At 65.0% G+C, this 17,702-nt stretch overlaps 2 protein-coding genes across 9 annotated transcripts in view; both read right to left on the bottom strand.

Annotated features, from left to right (window-relative positions):
- The window catches only part of UBTF (upstream binding transcription factor), a 15,817-nt gene extending 14,716 nt beyond the window's left edge, over nt 1-1,101 (bottom strand). For 2 of the 8 annotated variants that reach the window (XR_005954935.1, XM_041465442.1), the window contains exon 1: nt 911-1,090. The gene's annotated coding sequence lies outside the window, so the exon portion shown is untranslated. Of the gene's footprint in view, nt 1-506; nt 679-910 lie in introns of those variants that run through there. The other 6 variants (XM_041465441.1, XM_041465439.1, XM_041465443.1 and 3 more) reach the window with 6 other exon arrangements.
- A 2,655-nt stretch (nt 1,102-3,756) lies between these two features.
- Nucleotides 3,757-16,076, bottom strand: SLC4A1 (solute carrier family 4 member 1 (Diego blood group)). The gene is made up of 22 exons (XM_041465438.1): nt 16,012-16,076; nt 13,164-13,255; nt 12,959-13,055; nt 12,014-12,083; nt 11,799-11,896; nt 10,618-10,688; nt 10,257-10,434; nt 10,043-10,178; nt 9,681-9,822; nt 9,215-9,284; nt 8,454-8,638; nt 8,058-8,268; nt 7,750-7,956; nt 7,400-7,548; nt 7,076-7,270; nt 6,486-6,653; nt 6,254-6,343; nt 5,978-6,144; nt 5,615-5,868; nt 5,360-5,529; nt 4,992-5,165; nt 3,757-4,552 (listed from the first exon to the last, which is right to left on the bottom strand). Exons 2-22 carry the CDS (start codon nt 13,179-13,181, stop codon nt 4,472-4,474), a joined length of 2,931 nt encoding a protein of 976 aa, XP_041321372.1. The 5' UTR covers nt 13,182-13,255; nt 16,012-16,076; the 3' UTR covers nt 3,757-4,471.
- Nucleotides 16,077-17,702: the final 1,626 nt, after the last annotated feature.

The following is a 17,702-nucleotide window of genomic DNA, read 5'->3' as shown; positions in this document are numbered from 1 at the left end:
GAGGGGGAAGGGGGGGCGGGGATGCCCGGCTGGGGGCGGCCGGGCAGCTGCAGCGAGCCGGGCGAGGGCAGCGCGACCTCCCCGCACCGACCCCCGGGGAGCGGCTCCTACCCGATCCTCCCCCCCTCTCTTTTTCCCCACCGCCGCCCCCTCCTCGCTTTTCCTTTCCTCGTTTTTTCCTTTCCTTTCCTCCCTTTCTTAACCCCCTCTTTTCTCTCCGCGACCCCTCCTCGAGCCCGCGAGCACCCACCCACCCAGCGGGGGGCTGGAGCCCCGCTCCCGGTCCGGAGGGAAGAAAGGAAGGGAAGGGGGGTGAAAGGCGGAAAAAAAAAAAAAAGAGGGGGAGGAAAAAAAAAATATAGATAAAAAGAAAATAATGAGAAAAAAGGGATAAAGAGAGGATAGAGCGAGGATAAGGGGAGATGAAGCGCGGGGGGGGGTCGGCCGAGCCCCGGCACGCACCGGCGGAGCGCGGCGCCCAGCTCCCGCCGCGGCGCGGGACTCACCCGGGCTCGGGAAAAACAAGCGGGCAGCGCTGGAAGCCTGCCCCCGAAATCCAGCTGCGGCACCGGGGAGGAGGGAGGGAAGGCGAGCGGGAAGGAGGGAGGGAGCGAGGAGGAGGAGAGGGAAGGGAAGGGAAAAAGGAGGGAGAGAAGGGGGGGGCACACCGGGGCCGCCGAGCCGGGCGCTGCCCCCCGCCCCGAGCCCCAGCGCGGTGCCCCCCGCGGGCAAAAAAAAAAAAAAAAAAAAAAAAAAAAAAAAAAAAAAAAAAAAAAAAAAAAAAAAAAAAAAAAAAATACTCTCTCTTTTATATTTACCTATCTATCTCTCTTAAAAAAAAAAAAAAAATTCGCTCCGGTGGGCGCGACCCCCTCCCCGTTCCCGTCGGAGCGGCGGCGGAGCGCCTTACCGAGCCCGGAGCGCGGCGGTGGCGGCGGCGGCAGCGGGAGCCCGGGGAGGAACAAAGCGCCTCCTCCAGCCCCGCCGGCGGAGCGGCGCGGCGGCGAATGGCGAGCCCGGGCGGCGGGCACGGCGCGCCCACGGCACGGCGGGGCCGCGCTCCTGCCCGCCCCGCGGCCCCGGGACACGGCGGCGGGGGGGCTCTGCCCGGCGGGGCGGGCGAGGGGCAGCTTCCTCCCCTCCTCCCTCCCTCCGCTCCCTTTCTCTCCTCTCTCTCCCTCTCTCTCTCTCTCTCCCTCTCTCTCTCTCTTAATTTTTTTTAATGGAATTTCTCCAACTCCACCTTTGTTGTGCTGGGCGTCATTCCCCGCAGCCAATCCCGGCCGGGCAGCGCCTGCACATTCCCGGCCATCCCGGCTGCCGCCACAGCACGGGCCATCCCGGGCTGCTTCCGTGCCGAACACCGCGCCGCTACCGGCTCCTTCCGTAGCACAGACCGCGGCGGCGGCTGCTGCCTGCACGGTGCCGGCCGCCCCTCCGGTACCGGCAGCTCCCGTGGCACCGAGGAGCTCGGCTGGCTGCGCTACGGCCGGGCCTGCCCGGTTGTTCCCGGCTGCTCCCGGCTGTTCCCGGCTGGCAGCGCGCTCCGGGCGGCTCCGGTCACCGGGCACGGCGGCTCCGGGCCGCGGCCGCCCGCGTGCTCCGGGCATGGCGCTGCTCCCGGCCGGGCCGGGCCGGTCCCGGCAGCACCGGAGCCACCGGCGCAGCCCCCCGGGCGTGCAGAACGAGCTGTGAGCTCACCCAGCTCGGTGCGCTGCGCGCATCTCCCCGGCTGACCGCATGGGGATGGCCGAAATGCGGGGGGATTCGCGCTTGTTACATGGAAAAGGAAACAAGAAATGGAATAATTTGTAAATCTGGGTAACACACACACACATACACAGCCCTCCCGGCTGGTTTGGGGTGCGGGGGTAGTGCCTGGCTGTGCAAGTGGCTTATTTGGGTTTTATTCCGAAGGGAAGGATCAGGCGGAGGGAGGGAGGGACAGACGGACAGCCGGCTGCTCCGCCACGTCCTGCCCGAGCTGTGCCAAGCCCGGCCAGGCGGCAGTGGCGCCGGGTGGTTAATCCCTCCTGTGAGAGCTTAAAAATAAAAAATAGATGTATTTATTCTGTGTGGGAAAGGGCCTGGGCTGGGCTGGATCTCTGAATTTCAGGAATTGTTGCTATTTTGCAAGAGGGGAAAATGTTAAAAGGAAAACAAAAACAAAAACAAAAACAAACATACAAAAAAAAAAAAAAAACCAACAACAAAAAAACCCCATAAAATATTTCAAATATTTCGAGCCAATCAGGCCCAACATGTGAAAATTGACATTTTTAATTTTTCAGGTTTTTTTTTTTTTTTTAAATCCATGGAATTGTCAATGTGCTCCAGTCCCAATTCTCCCAACGTGGTCTTGGGGCTTTTTTTACCAGCAGGACACACCGGAGACCTGGGAATCAGCCACAGACCCTGCAGCAGGTGGGCTGGAAATGGGGACCCCCCCAAATGCCCATCCAAACCACCCCCCTCTCTCGTTGCCCTTCCCAGGCCTTGCTCCTGACCACGGGAATTTTTTATTTGCTGTTATTTGTGTCAATTAATATTTTTGGAGAATAAAGCCGCAGGTTTGGAGGTTTTTGTTTACTTTTCTACTTTTTCAGTGCACGAGCAGTGACACTGCCAGCAGATGCCAGGGTGTCCCATGTCCCCTGCCCTGTGATGCTGCAGGCACTGGGGTTCTCCCTTTCCAAGGGTGATGCTCCAACATGATCCCCCTCTGGAACTCCATGGGGGGGGGATGAGCTTCCCGGGATGGCTGTGGGGAGCACCCCTGGGTGGCCACCCCTGGGATGGTTCTGGAGGGCATCCCAGAGTGCTGGGATGCAGCGAGGATCTTGGGGTGCTGGCATTCCCTGATATCCCAGGAAATCGTGGCAAGGATCCTGGTGCAGCTGCGCTGTGCATTCCAAGGGGATGGGCACCCCTCAAAGGATGCTGCTGCTCTCTTTTGGGGGGAATTAAGGCATCTCGGACAGTTCCCAGCTGGAAAGAAAACCCCCTCCATTTCCTTTCTGATTTTATTAATTTGTTTATTAAAGCCCGATACAGAGGTGTGGGGAAGGGAAGGAGAAACCCGCAAAGATCAAAACATTTTTATTTCAGCCACGTAATTAATAAAACTAAAAACAACCCAAACATGAGGCAGCACAGCCCCGGGTTTGGCTGCCCCTTCCCACCCCCCCTCCCCCACGCTGATTTTGGGGTCCCCTGCTCTGATTTATGCAAAAAGGAGCAAATTTGGAGTCTGATCTGGTGCTCTGCAGCCTGGTCACATCCAACCCTTGGGGCTGCCCGGGGCAGAGCCAGCCCTGGCAGGACTGGGGGATGCTTGGCTGGACTGGGAGCAATCCCAAGGGAAATGGGGCAAAACACGGTGAGCAAGCAAGGGAAAAAAATCAAGGGAAAACTGCATGGATTTACCTGAAACGCTATAAAAATAAAGAGGACTAATTAACTAATTAACACTAACTTATCGTTAAATGACGCTGCCAGACTGGTCCATAGAGTTTAGGCCCTGACCAGGATTCTTTAAAATCAACTTTTCTAGAAAATCCTAGGTTTTGCTATAATTCTCTAGTATATACACACACGCACATGGCCCCACTGCAGTGGGGGCACAACCAGCCTGAAAAATAAATTACAAACCCCCCCAGTAGCATCAAATATACAGATCACTCCTTGCAGCTTTTTTTTTTCTCTTTTTCTTTTTTTTTTTTCTATTTTTGAGATACTTTTTCCAACCTTTTTTTACTTTAAATTTTTGCTTGGCTCTAAGTGAATTCTACCTGCAGAAGCATCAGCGTAATTTTAATTATTTTTCTGTGTGTTTTAAGCGTGATTGTTTTCACTGTAAATGTATAAACCCCCCCTTGCTGGGCTATTTACATCCTGGCTCTGGGACGTGCTGGGAGTGCAGAGGAGCAGCTGCCACCATCCCATGGGGCAAGAGATGGAGAAAATGGGAAAAAGGCTCCACAGGGTGAAGGGTCTGTCCCAGCTTGTCCAAAGTTCATCTGGGGAGAGGGGCTGGGCTGGGGGGGCTCCCTGGGGAGGGGGAGGACAGAGGGAGGACCCCATCCTGCTGTCTGTCTGTCCCTGCCTTCCTCCTCCTCCCTGCAGGCTCTGGGGTCTTCCTCCAGCTCCTTCCCACGCTGGTGGTGGCCTTGGGGACAGGATAGTGACACATCCCACCTTGCCACGGGTGGAGGGTGGCTGGTGGGGCCCGGCCAGCCCAGGCAGCCCCTTCCCCAGCAGGCAGCAAAGTGGGGGTGAGATCACATAATCCAAAATACTTTTTAAAATAGACCAAAAAAAAAAAAAGGGAAAACCAAAAAAAGGCTCCATTCCTAAGGGTGGGCAGGTGGGGACTGTGTCCCCAGTCCTTCTTGGTAGCCCGGTGGCCCCAGGATGGCAGCAGTGGAGGTGGAAGCAGGGCTGGGGGGGTGTGGGGGGCCGGGGCCAGCCCTTAGCTGGGCATCTGCACCTCGTTGTACACATCTGTCCCCTCTGCCTCCTCAAAGGTCACCACGGCGTCATCGGCGTCCAGCTGCAGGGAGGAGAGGGCGTGAGGGGGACAGGGATGGGGACAGGAGTGAGGACAGGGACACTGACGGCGCTGCTGTGGGAATAGGGGCTGGGACGAGGCTGGGGAAAAGGATGGGATGGGGACAGGGATGGGGACAGGGATGGGGACACAGGTGGGAATGAGGGGTGCAGATGGTGGCAGAGATGGGGATGGGGACAGAGGGAGGATGGGAATGGGGATGGGGATGGGGATGGGGATGGGGACAGAGGGAGGATGGGATGGGGATGGGATGGGATGGGATGGGATGGGATGGGATGGGATGGGATGGGATGGGATGGGATGGGATGGGATGGGATGGGGAGGAGAGCAGGGACAAGGATGAGGCAGGCACAGAAATGGAGATGAGGACGGGAGCAGGAACAGGGAGAGAGGTGGGGCTGGGAGTGCCAGGGCTACGTACACATTTGAGCTCGATGTCCCGGAAGATCCTGGGGAGCAGGAAGCGCCGCAGGGGCACGGTGAGGATGAGGACAAAGGGCAGAGCCAGCGAGGCCGGGGTGGACTTCACCACCCACAGCACCACGAGGAAGATGATCTGGGTGAAGGTGAAGAGGTGCATCCTCCAAGTCTTCACCTGTGGGACGAGGAGATGAGGACTGAGGGCAGGGACAGCATCCCACACCCTTGCTGGGGTGCTGGCTGCTGGGGGAGCAGTGCAGGGTCCCGAGGAAGCCAGCAAAGGCCAGCACTGAAGGAGGAGGCTCTCTGGGGGGTCTCAAACAACCCAGGACACCCCCAAAGCCACAGCCACCCGTGGGGGTCCCTCACCCGGGTGACGTAGGGCTCGTCAGGGTGGTACTTGGGGGGCTTCAGCAGGAGCAGGATGCGGTCAAAGAGCTGGATGCCAAAGAGGGAGGTGACCCCCATGTAGAGGAAGATGCCGAAGAGCACGGCCAGGGGGATGTACTTCAGGATGGGCTCCATCAGGATGGAGACACCTGTGGGGGAGAAGGAGAGGTTGGGGAGAGTCCCTGGGGACCCCCGGTACCCCCCTGCCCATCTGGGGACCCCTCCCCAGCTCACCAATGAGCACAGCCACCAACAGGCCACTGATGCGCTGCTCCTTGACCTCCAGGATCTGGGATTTCTCGCCCGGAGCAGAAGTCTTGCTCATGATGGTGAGGGCGTTGGCGTGGGTGATGGTGCGGACGGTGGTGGCACTGAGCCAGGGCATCCCAAAAAGGGCTGCCAGCCCCCCCATGGCCACGATCAGCAGCAGGTCCAGGTGGAAGCCGGTGCCCTTCACCAGTTTCCTCTCGGGCTTGCTGACGATGAGGCTGTGGGGACACAGGGACAGCTGGTGACGCAGCGCCCCGGGGAGGTCCCCTCTATCCCCAACCCAGCAGGCACCCCACAGCCCTCCCCTGCCCGTATCTCCGTCCTCACGTGGTGATCTGTGTCTCGAGGAAGATGAGGATGAAGACCAGCAGGGCGGGAATCACGGAGGCAAACATCATCCAGATGGGGAAGGGGGCAGTGTCCCCCATGGGGTGGATAAACCAGCCCCGGGCAGTGGCGTTGGTGACCTGCAGCCCTCTGGGGACACTGAGTTTCTGGACGGGAGCAGAGATGGGGCAGTGAGGGGTGGGACACAGGGACGAGCACCCGCTCCCGTGTCCCCATGCAGGGACACCTGTCCCCCCCAGCCCTGCCCTCGCAGACCTGCGTGTAGGTGTCGTTGATGAAGAAGTCGGCCAGGGCCATGATGAAGATGGAAATGGGCACCCCGAAGTCCCCGATCAAGCGCCGGACCTGTGGGGACAGCGTGAGAAACCTGCGTGGCCCCCCCAGCCCGGGGGTCCCGCCACCCCCTCCTCTGCAGGAACACACACCGACTGTGCACGGCCTCAGGCACCGAACCCCCCTTTTGGCCCTGGGGCTGGGGGACCCTCACCTTGCCAGGCAGGAAGGAGCTGTTCTTGAAGATGCGGAGGAAGAAGGCCAGGAAGAAGGTGCCGGCCATGAGGACGAGGGACAGCAGCGCCGTGTTGGGTTCTGGCACCCCGGGCTGGACCTCGGGCTGCACGTTGTACTCCCGCTTCAGTGGGTGATGCTTGAAAATCTGGGGAGGGAAGAGGAGACAGTGAGGGAGAGTGGGGATGGGGATCCCCTGCACTTCCCCCTGCCGTGGTGGCACCTTCCTGTGGGTTCGGGGTGGGAACCAGGGGCTGGGTGAGGCCGAGAGCTCAGCACACATTGAGCAGGGGGTGTGTTTAGGGTTTTGGAAGTGGGGACAGAGCAAGGGCTGGGTGGTACAGTGGGGAAGGACAAGTGTGCCGCAAAATCCCTCTGTAGAGAGAAGCGTGGATCACAGGATCACAGAATAGTCAGCACTGGAAGGGGCCTCACGAGCTGGGAAACACCTGGAAAAGGGGAGGCAGCGCCAGGAGACTCCATCCCTCACCTGCATCCCACTGTTTCTATGGAAACCTGGGTGATAACCACAGCCCCCCACCCCCACCACGAGACCCCCGTGTCCCTCACCGTGACCAGCTTGGAGAAGGTCTCAAAGATGAAGATGAGGGAGATGAGGAAGGAGAAGATCTCCTGCGTGTAGCGGGACAGGTAGCGCACCAGGAAGCTGCCCTCGCAGGCCACCACCACCAGCACCAGCAGGATCAGCCAGAAGCCGATCCAGACCCGTCCCACGATGTACTCCAAGCCATTGCTGCTGCAGAACTGGGGAGCCAAGGGCACAGCCCTGTCAGTGCCCTGGGGCACCTGGCGTGGGCACCCAGCTGTGCTGGACCCACGGTGGGGACAGCTGGTGGCAGCTGGGGGGCACCCAGGGGTGCAGGGGGCACCCACCGAGTAAAAGGCTTCCTCAAAGACCAGGAGGGGTCCTGAGAAGCCGACGACGAGGAGGGGCTGGGCGCTGAGGAGGCTGAAGAGCACGCACTGCACACAGGTGGAGATGAGCAGCTCCGACACCCCCATCATCCCCTTGGTCTTCTCACCTGACAGGAGCAGAGCCATTGGGTGCCAGGCTGGGGGGACAGCACTGTGCCCCCACCCCACACCTCTCGGCACCGGAATTGGGGGGAAGAGCCCCCCCTGGAGCATCCCTGTGGGGTGGTGGAGAAGGCAGAGACACCCCCAGCCCCACTCCCCGTCCCCAGGAGTGTCCCCAGCCTGTCCCCAGCCTGTCCCCCCCTTACCCAGCAAGCCTCCGAAGGTGATGGCGGGTGACAGCGCCGCGAAGTAGATGAAGATGACGGCGGCCAGGCACTGGGGGTTGAGGGCGTCCTTGATGTCGCTGAGGTATTTGGGGTACCGGCGGCGGATGTCCCGCACCAGCCCCCCAAAAGGCCGCCCCGTCCTGCGCAGGGGGTCGTCATCCTCCGCAGCCGCCGCCTCGTCCGGCCCTGGGGACACACCAGGTGGCCGTGAGGGGACACCGTGTCCAAAGAGGGGGATCCTGCCAACCACGGGGACAGGGGATTGCGGGGGGTGGTCCCTGCCGTACCCAGATCCTTTAGGAAGTCCCCGATGTGCAGCCTCTCCAGGGGCTGGTAGCGCCGTCGGAGCAGCTCGCGCTGCAGCGGGACCAGGGCGCGGAGCAGCTGCTCGTTGGGGGCCTCGGTGGGTGGCAGGACGATGCTGGCATCCAGGAAATCCTCCACGCCCCGCAGCAGCTCCTGCCGCCCCTCGGCCAGGTAGGCGTCCCTGCGAAACACCTGCGGGGCAGCAAGGGGACTGAGCCAGCGGCCGTGTCCCCGTGGGGAATGTGGGGACACGGGCTTGGGGATAAGGGGACATAGGGAGGTGAGGACACAGAGTCTTGGGGACATGGGGATCAGAGGGGGACATGCTGGCTCCCCAGGGTGCTCGGGGGGTGGTGGCACTGGAGGGTGACCCGTACCCTCTCGGACATCATGGTGGCGATGGCACGGCCGATCTCGTGGTAGCTGATCTGGGGGGTGTCGGGCCCCAGGACCACGACGAGGAAGCGGACGGGGATGGACACGTCGAGGACGCCGTCCAGTGTCACCGCGTCCTTCAGGCGCACAAAGGCCAGCATTGGCTGCTCCAGGAAGGCTGCACAGCCTGGGGGGAGGATGGGACGGGACAGGGATCATGGGGGAACATGCACAGGGGACGTGGGAGCACAGAGACACAGGGACAGCAAAACTTGGGGACACCAGGAATGGAGATGAGGTGACATAGAGGAATGGGGACAAAGAATGGGAGAGGGGCACAAAGGTCATTGGGACAAAGGGATAAGTGGGCATGCAAGTACAGGGACACGGGGCATGGGCACAGGGACACACAGACAGGTGGGCATGGGAGTACGGGGACATTGGGACACAGGGGACATAGAGGCATGAGGACATGGGGACAAGGGCCATGGGGAGAGGGGCCCGGAGAGCAGCGCTGAGCAGCAGCAGGCGGCAGCGAGAGCTGAGGACGGGGAGAGGCAAAAAAGGCACAAGAAAAGCAGCATGTGAGCGAGCGCAGCGAGGGGCACGTGGCAAAGCTCCCCCTGCACCCCCTGACCCTGCACCTGCCCCCCGAGCCCGCACCCAGCACCCAGCCCAACACCCAGCACCCAGCCCAGCACCCAGCACCCAGCACCCAGCACCCAGCACCCAGCCCAGCACTCCCATCCCACTGACCACTCACCCACAAGGACCAGGGTGGCCTCAGCTCCCTCTGGGATCGTCTCCAGCAGCTGGGGTTTGGGGACCCCGCTCTGTTGCAGGCAGATGGAGGGCAGGAATCAGCCAGCCAGCCGTGGTGGCTGTCCCCCGTGGTCCCCTGTGGTCCCTTGTGTACCTGCATGTCCCCCCGCTCTGCCCCTGCGTGTCGCCCACCACCCCCTGTGTGTTCCCCTGCATCTCCCTCTCCATCCCCAGCATGTCCCCCTCTATCCCGTGTCCCTCCTTCTGTTCCCTGCGTGTCCCTCTCCATCTCCTGCATGTCCCCCACTATTCCTGAGTCCCCGCTCTGTCCCCAAAATATCCCCACTGTTTCCTGTGCAGGTGTGTGTGTGTGTGCACCCGCGTGCACCAAGGTGTGTGTGTACCCAGTGTGCATCTCCCACACTCCAATGTCCCCAGTGCCCCCCGTGCCCTCTGTCCCCGCTCACCTGCTCCTTCCCTGCCATCCTGCTCATCTCCAGGGGCCGCTGCTCCCGCAGAAGCGGCCGCTCCACGTCGGCCCTGCTGGTGCCCGAGTGCTGCACCAGCGCCGGCGGCATCGTCCACACCGACTCATCCTCGGTGGGGTGGCTGAGAGCCCCGGGGCCGTGTCAGAGCCCCGGGGCCGTGTCAGACACCCCAGTGCCACCAGATCCTCCCCCAGACAGCCCCAGCCCCGCCGGTGCACGGGAACCCCCAAAGCGGGCTGAGGATCAAAGCTTTCCCACCCCGAGCTTTCCTACCCAGGTGCACACGCTGGGGAGGGTCCCAGAGCCCGCGACCCCCCCGGGACCACCCGCCCCGGCCGTACCTGTGGCGCAGGAGCAGCGTCCTCATGACGTCGTCCCGGTGCTGCGGCTTCATCTGCCCCTCGTAGATCAGCTGGTCGAGGAGGATGTGCACGATGGCCGGCAGCGAGTTGGCCTCCACGTTGAGGAGAATGGCACCTGTGGGGACAGCACTGTCACCTCCAGCCAGCGCAGGGTCCCCGCCACCCTCCTGGTGGTCCCTGGAGGGATCCCCACCTTTGTTCAAAGCCCGGCGGATCTCCAGGAGGCTGTGGTAGGTCAGGAAGGAGAGATGGGGCTGGCTCCAGTCCCCTGATTCCTGGAAGTCCTCCTCCAGCTTGAGCCAGTGGCCAGCCTCCATCCAGCACAAGTCCTTGGCATTGTCCAGGACCAGCTCGTGCAGCTCCACGTATCCCTGCAGCCAGAGACGGAGGGGTCAGCGTGTCCCTGGCCACACTGGGGACCCCCAGCACACTCAGCATCCCCCCTCAGGGCCCTGGTATCCCCAGGGCTGAGCTGGGAGGTTGGTCCCAGGGTCGCCACAGTCCACCCACCCCCAGAATGGGGAGGCAGTGGGGGTCCCTGGGGCAGCACCCACCTCATGGGTGTCCTGGGACAGGAGCCTCCTGCTCCCTGCTGGCTCCGGGTCCACATCGTTCACTGACACAGCTGCAAGTGGAGCCACCAAGGTGTTAGACGGTCCCTTCCTCAGCCCGGACCCCCCTGGGGTCTGCTTGTGGTGCCTGCTATCATCACACCCATCCCAGCCCCCTTTGGGGTCACCTGGACGTGACCCCTTCTCCATCATCCCCACCCCAGCCCCGTTGGGCACTCGTGGATGTGCTCCCTGTGTTGCCCCACCCCAGACCCAGCTGGAGTTTGCTGGATGTGCCACTCTGCCATCTCTCGCCCTGCCGGTGCCCACCTCGGTCCCGTCACATCCCCACAGCCCGGGCAGGGTGACAGTCTGGGGACATCACCGGAGCCACCGCCCTGCCAGTGGCACAGCCCCAGCACCGAGCACCACCACCGGAATGGGGACGCGGGGACAGCACATCCCCGGCCAGCCTGACCCCCGAGGTGTCCCTATCCCCGTCCCCTGCCTACCTGCGGCCCCCCCTGCGCTCCCCATGTCCCCGCCGCTCCGTCCCTATAAAGTGGGGAGCGATCCCCGCGGCCGCCCGGTGCGCGCCGTAAATCCCGCAGCACTTCCTTTGCTGACAGTAAACACCAGCACGGCTCCCGCCCGCCCGCTGTCACCCCACCTTGGGGACAGGCTCACCCCGTCCCCCTCCACCTTGGACGGGGACCACCGCGGTCCCCTCGCGGTCCCCAGCCGGGTCACCCGGCGGGGCGATGCTGCGGGAGCCGCATCCCGCTCTGCCGGGGGAAGGATGCTGCGCCCATGGGAGCAGGGATGGGGCGCGTCCCCTGTCACTGTGTCCCCGACGGTGCTGGCCGTGGCACGTGGGCACGAGCGTGTCCTCGTCCCTGCCCGCCGCCACCGCCACCGAGCCGCCCGGCGCCAGCCAGCGTTCAGCCCCGAGTGGTTCTTGTCCTCACCCCAAACAAAGGCTTTATTTATCCTCAATCAGTGGGCGATTACGGGCAAGTGGCAGCGGTCACCCCGCGGCGTGCCCTGACGCCCGGGTGACCGTCCCCCCGCGGAGGGTGGGACACGGGGGTGGCAGAACCGGGGCGGGCAGCGCCACGGAGGGCTTGAGGTGGGGGGGACGCCGGGGCTGGGCTTTGTCCCCCGGGGCCCCCGCGGTCACTCACGCTGCCCTTCGCCACGGCTGGGGTGTCCCGGGGGGGCCCCGGCCGAGCGCCTCTTCCCGTCCAGGTCATAAAATCCCCGGCGGCCGGGCAGATACTGGCTGCAAAACACACAGCGCGGGCACGGGGGTTCAGCGCCGGGCACCACGGGTGCCACCAGCCTCCCCCGGGGATGCCAGCCGGGCAGGCAGAGCCCCCGCCCCGATCTGGGGACTCACCGCAGGGGATTCATCTCCTCGGCCCTGGCCCTCCACGCCTGCAGGGGGGACCCGATGCCAGCGCCGGCCCCTGCGCAGAACAGGCGGCAGCGTTACCCCACCGGTGTCACCCCAGCGGGGGACCCGAGCCCGAACCCTCGGGGCGGCAGCTCCGAAACAACCGTGCCTGGGCCAAGGGGATGCTGCGCGGCACGCAGACCCCAAACTCCCCTCACCTCCCTCCCGGGGGTCTCAAGGACCTCGGGTGTCCCTCGGGTGTCCCACTCCAGGCACCCGCAGCTGGAGGTGGCACCTCACGGCTCCGGGGTTTCGGCAGAGGGACTCGCTGCCGTTGGGGGGGTGTCCCTGAGGGGGGTGTCCCTAAGGGCAGGATGTCCCTGAGGGGGGGTGTCACTGCCTGGCCCCGCGCTCCGAGCGAGCCCCGCTGCCAGTGCCACGCTGGCACGCAGGAAATGCATCCATGCAAGACGCCCGTGCTCATGCAACTCATCTGTGCGACCCATGCAACATGCCTGCGCCGTGCTGGCACCCATGCAACGCGGTGCCCATGTGCCATGCGTGCCCACGAGAAGCTGGCAGCCGTGAAACACCTGTGTCCATGCACTGCTGGTGCCCATGCAATGCTCCTGAGCCATGCTGTGTCCCTGCACAGCTGCACCCACAAAACTCTCTGCCCATGCAACACGTCACCTCGAGCCACTGGTGGCCCTGCAACGCTGGCACCCAGCTGGTGCCAGTGCCCCTGTGGTGCCATCACCCCTGCCAAGCTGTCACCCGTGTTATGCCATTGTCACACATGCAGCACTGTCACCTCTGCCACACCGGTGCCCGGGTGACACGCCGGTACCCGTGCTCTGCCACGCCTGTGCAGCGCTGGCACCCCTGTGACACCGGTGCCCATGCAATGCCACCCCTGGTGCCCCCAGCACCCCAGGAGCCACTCACTGCTCATCTCGCCCAGTGAGAGGTGGGAGCTCTTTAGGCCGGGGTCCTCGTAGCCTTCAGGGTCCAGGCTCCTCCTCATCCCCTCCTCGTAGGCCTCCTGCGGGACAGAGAGAAGGGGGTCAGCAGGCTCGGGCACCCCCAAGGCCTCGCCGGGGCCGTGCCGGGGCGCAGCGGCGGAGCCGGGGCGGGGGCCGGGTGTCCCTACCTGGCCAGGCCCCTCCATGGCTCCGGGCTCGGCCCCCGCTGCCGCCTCGGCGCGTCCCGGCGCTCAGCCCGGTGCCACCATAACCCGGCGCTCTGCGGGGCGGGCACGGGGGAAACGAGAGAGAACAAGTTAGCAGAGAGCAGGGCATCGCTCCGTGCCCCCGGGACTGGCGTTTGTCCCCAGGGCTGGGGCTGGCGCTGGACGCCGTGGCCGCTCCCGCAGCCCCTGCCTGCCTGACCCGCTCCCCGCGGGCTGGGAGGTCCTGGGCTTGGGGGTCCCCAGGGAAGTCATGCCCTGCCCTGTGGCCAAACGGGATGGGAACCGACGTCAGGACATGGCAGAGCCCCGGCAGCTTCCCACCAGGGACGTGGCATGGTGCCCCGAGCCAGCCGTGCCCACGCACACCGTGCCCTGTGCTCAGGGTCAGCCCCTGCACGCACCCACGGCCGGGGGTCGGGTCCCACATGGACCCAGACTCGGGGACTGCGGTCCCACACGGCCCTCCCGTGTGTGGGTGGGGGTCTTGTATAGACCCACGCACATGTCTGGGGTCCTACACAGCACCCTGCAGCCCCCTGCACCTCTATGGGGGTCCTGTATAGTCCCACACACACGGGCTGGGGTCCCACACGCAGTGCCCTGATCCCCCAGCACACAGCCCCAGCCCCTGGCAGAGCGGGGGGGGAGTACGGGGGAAACTGAGGCACAGCTGGACTCACGGGACACCCCAAACCCTGACGGGGTGAGCACCCCAAAGGCCGCTGGGGTGCACAGCTGGGGGCTGCCCTTCTATCAGCCCCCAGACCCCCTGCAGCACCCAGTGCCCGCACCCCCTGTGACCCCTGCGTCCCCTGTGTCCCCTGCCGCCCCCCCCTTCCCCCCCCGGGGCAGCCCCGGAGGGACCCGGGGGGCTCCGGACCCCCCTCCTGAAATCCCCTCACCCCTGACCCCCGCCCGCCCCAGCCCAGAGTCTCTGAGGAGGGGTGCCATGGCCCGGCACCCCCAAAACCGCTGTTCCAGCCGCCCCCTGGGGACCCTCCCAGCCTGGGGGGCCGAGGGGCTGCTGCTGTCCCCCGCCACCCCGGCCCAGCGACCTCACTCGGGGGCTCCGGGGCAAGGTCGGGGCATGGGCGGCTTTGGGGGGAACCAGCCCCCCCCGATCTCACCAGGGTGATGCAGGAGCTCGCTCCCGGCCGGGGGTGGCGGGAGCCGGGCTGGGGTCCCGGACACCTCGCGGGGGCCACGGGATCCCCGCTGGGGCCACGCGGGATCCCCGGCGGGGCGCGGGAGCCGCGGCGGGGCCACGGGATGGACGGCAAGCCTCTGACTCGGCCGTCTCCTTCCTGCCCCGCCTGGCCCCGGCCCGGCGGCCCCCGGCCCCCCACCAGCCCGCCGGCGGCTCTTGCATCAGCCCGGTGCGCCGGGCTGTGCCCCACTGATAACGCCCGGCACCGGGCGTCGGCCCCTGCCCCGCTCCACCCGCTGCTCCCCGCTCTGCCCCGCAGCGCCCCGGGCCGGGCTGCGGGGCCGGGACCCGCGGGGAGCCGCGGCACCGGGCAGCGAGGTCACCGGGACCCCCCGAACGCATCCCTGCGCCAGCCGCGCTGTGCGGGGCCCGCAGAGCCCCGCACGGAGCCCAGGCTGCAGCCCCGGGCACGGCAGGATGGAGCCCGGCCCGCCCCGCGAACCCCCGGGCGCTGCGGGGCTCCTGTCCCGCATCGTGTGCGTGGGATGAGCCCACGGCCCCCACACCGCACAGCCAGCGCGGGCCCGTGGGGTCCACACACCCCCCAGCAGCCGGGGCACGGCTGGGGTCCCCCCCAGTGGGTGCAGCCCCGTGGGGTCCCCCTCAATGGGTACAAGCCCCGTGGGGTCCCCCTCAATGGGTACAAGCCCGTGGGGTCCCCCTCGGTGGGTACAAGCCCCTGGGGTCCACACATCTCCTGCCCAGCTCAGGACTGGGCTCGCCCCCCCCGCCCCAAATTCCCGGCACGGCTCAGCACGGAGCCCGCGCTCCCCGCGCCGTCCCCGCACGGCCACCGGGATCCTCCCTGCGGCCACCAGGGCTCTGTGGAGCCCTCACGTCCCACAGCGCCCATGAGGGATCCCTCCTGCCTCCTCCCTCGGCTCCGTCTGGAGCCAGCACGTCCCAAAGCATCCCCGCAGCGTGGGGCTGCTCCTTCCCTCCGTGGGTACAACCCCGCCGCTCCCTATGGACTCCATACATCCCACGCCATCCGTGCAGCAGGGCTGGGATCCTTCACTCAGCAGGTGCCCAGCACGGCTCAGCATGGAGCCCACATGTCCCAGGCCATCCACACCCCACGGCTGGGACATCTCTGGTGCTCCCTATGGAGCCCATACATCCCACACCACCCACACCTCACAGCTGGGACATCTCTGGTGCTCTCTATGGAGCCCATACATCCCAAAAACCCACAGCTGGGACATCTCTGGTGCTCCCTGTGGAGCCCATACATCCCACACCCCACAGCTGGGACATCTCTGGTGCTCCCTGTGGAGCCCATACATCCCACACCCCACAGCTGGGACATCTCTGGTGCTCTCTATGGAGCCCATACATCCCAAAAACCCACAGCTGGGACATCTCTGGTGCTCCCTATGGAGCCCACACATCCCACACCACCTACACCCCACGACTGGCCCCCCTCCCACCCCGTGTGCTCCCCTGGCTCCCTATGGAGCCCCTGTCCCCCATCCCACAGCACCTCCCACCCCAACACCCCCCTGACAGTTCCGGGGGCAGCCCAGGGTGCCCTCCCAGCCCCGCCATCCCCTCTCCCACCCTGTCTTCCCCAGGGACACCCCGAGGTGACCCCGCACCTACCCCTGGGGTGCCTCCGACGCCCCTGGCGCTCTCTCTGTGGCTGCCCGGGGTGTGAGACGCCGATGCCTGAGTCACGCTCACCTCCCTAATCTTGCCCCCCTCGGGCTCACCCGGCCCCCCCCCCCCCCCCGCCCCCCCACAACAAGGCCCCCCGTAAAAACAAGGTTATCGGGGTGCAACATCTGCAAAAGCTGCGCCCCGGCGAAGCCCCGCCTGCGCCCCGCTCTGCTGCCGTCGCTCAGCCAGCCCAGTGCCCCGGGACCCGCTCCCGCTGCCCCCCCTCGTCCCCCCAATCTTGTTTACCTCGGGTTTCCCTGCAGGGAATCCCCGGGATCCCCCCGGTTGTCCCCCCCCCCCTCCTTTCCACGGGGTTGGGGTGTTCTCTTTCAAAAAAAAAAATTGAAAAAAAAAAGGGGGTTCCTGGGGAGTTCCCTGGGGAGGAGGCGCGGGGGGGACGCGGGGCCGGGGTGTCCCTCTGTGCCAGGGATCGCTGTCACTGGGGTGCCCTGGACAGGGCTGGCATGCTTGGCAGGAGGGCAGGGGTGCGTGCCCTGCCTTGGTGCCCACCCGTGGGCACACCTGTGTGTGTGTGAGGGGCACACGGCCCCTGCGTGTGTGCGCACCTGTGCTCACACCTGTGGACGTGTGCGCACACACACGTGCGTGTGTCTCTACATTTATATCCCCAAAAAGGATCTCGGCCCCAAAATCCCAATCCCAGGGCAAGGGTGAGGTGGGTGAGCCTTGCACACACACACACACACACACACACGCCTGTGCACACACACACACACACACACCTGTGCACACACACACACCTGTGCACACACACACCTGTGCACACACACCATCCCATCCCAGCCTCGGTACCTGGGGATTCCCACAGGGTCCCCCAGCAGTGAGGTGGCACCGGAGCTGTCCCCACTGTGCCACAGCAGCCTGGAGGCCCATCCAGGCTGGGGACACGTTGGGGACCTGGTGGCACCCTCGGAGGGGTGGTGATGGCTCTGGGTGTCCCGATAACGGCCCCGGCCTTATCTGGGCGCTGCCAAGGGCTCCCCTCCCTGCACGGCCATGGGGATTTTGGGGGTCCCTCCCCACGCTGTGCCCACCTGCCCCCCAGCTGGGCTCTCTTGGCTGAGCCCCCGTGGCAGGGGCAGAGCGGGCGTGTGGCACCCCGGTGGGCACAGGGAGGTGGCACATGTCCCCACGGGGGGGGGTCTGTGTGCTGAGGGTGGCTCTGATTTATTTGGGGGCTCTGCAGGTTTGCGTGGCTGCTGTGGGATTCGCCAGCCCCTCCTCGATTTCTCTGTCACAACAACGGGGAAACTGAGGCACAGTGAAGAACGGGGGTGGGGGGATTGCCCCTCGGCACAGTCAGCCCCCGCCCACCCCCCAAGGGGGTCCCTCGCCCCCCGCAGACCCCGCGGGGGGGTGATGCTCAGCCCCCCAAAACGAGGATCGAGTCAGGGCGAGGCAGGGGGTGACGATCTGAGCCTGGGGAGGTCCAAAGAGCCCCCCAAAACCCCGGGGGGGTACCCACGGCGTCCCCCCCGAGCAGCGACACGTCACGTCGGGAGGGACAGCTGGGGACCCCCCGCGGGACTCCGGCCCTCCCCGCTCTGTTGTGCCCCCCCCCATCCCCCGGAGAGCGATTTGGGGGGCCGGGGGCGGGGAGAGCATCCCTTTGG

This window comes from Pyrgilauda ruficollis, unplaced genomic scaffold (assembly GCF_017590135.1).
Source record: "Pyrgilauda ruficollis isolate IOZ18807 unplaced genomic scaffold, ASM1759013v1 scaffold189, whole genome shotgun sequence".
NCBI classification, from domain to species: domain Eukaryota; kingdom Metazoa; phylum Chordata; class Aves; order Passeriformes; family Passeridae; genus Pyrgilauda; species Pyrgilauda ruficollis.
Note: the sequence above shows the minus strand (reverse complement) of the source record. Positions and strands in the feature narration are given on the sequence as shown.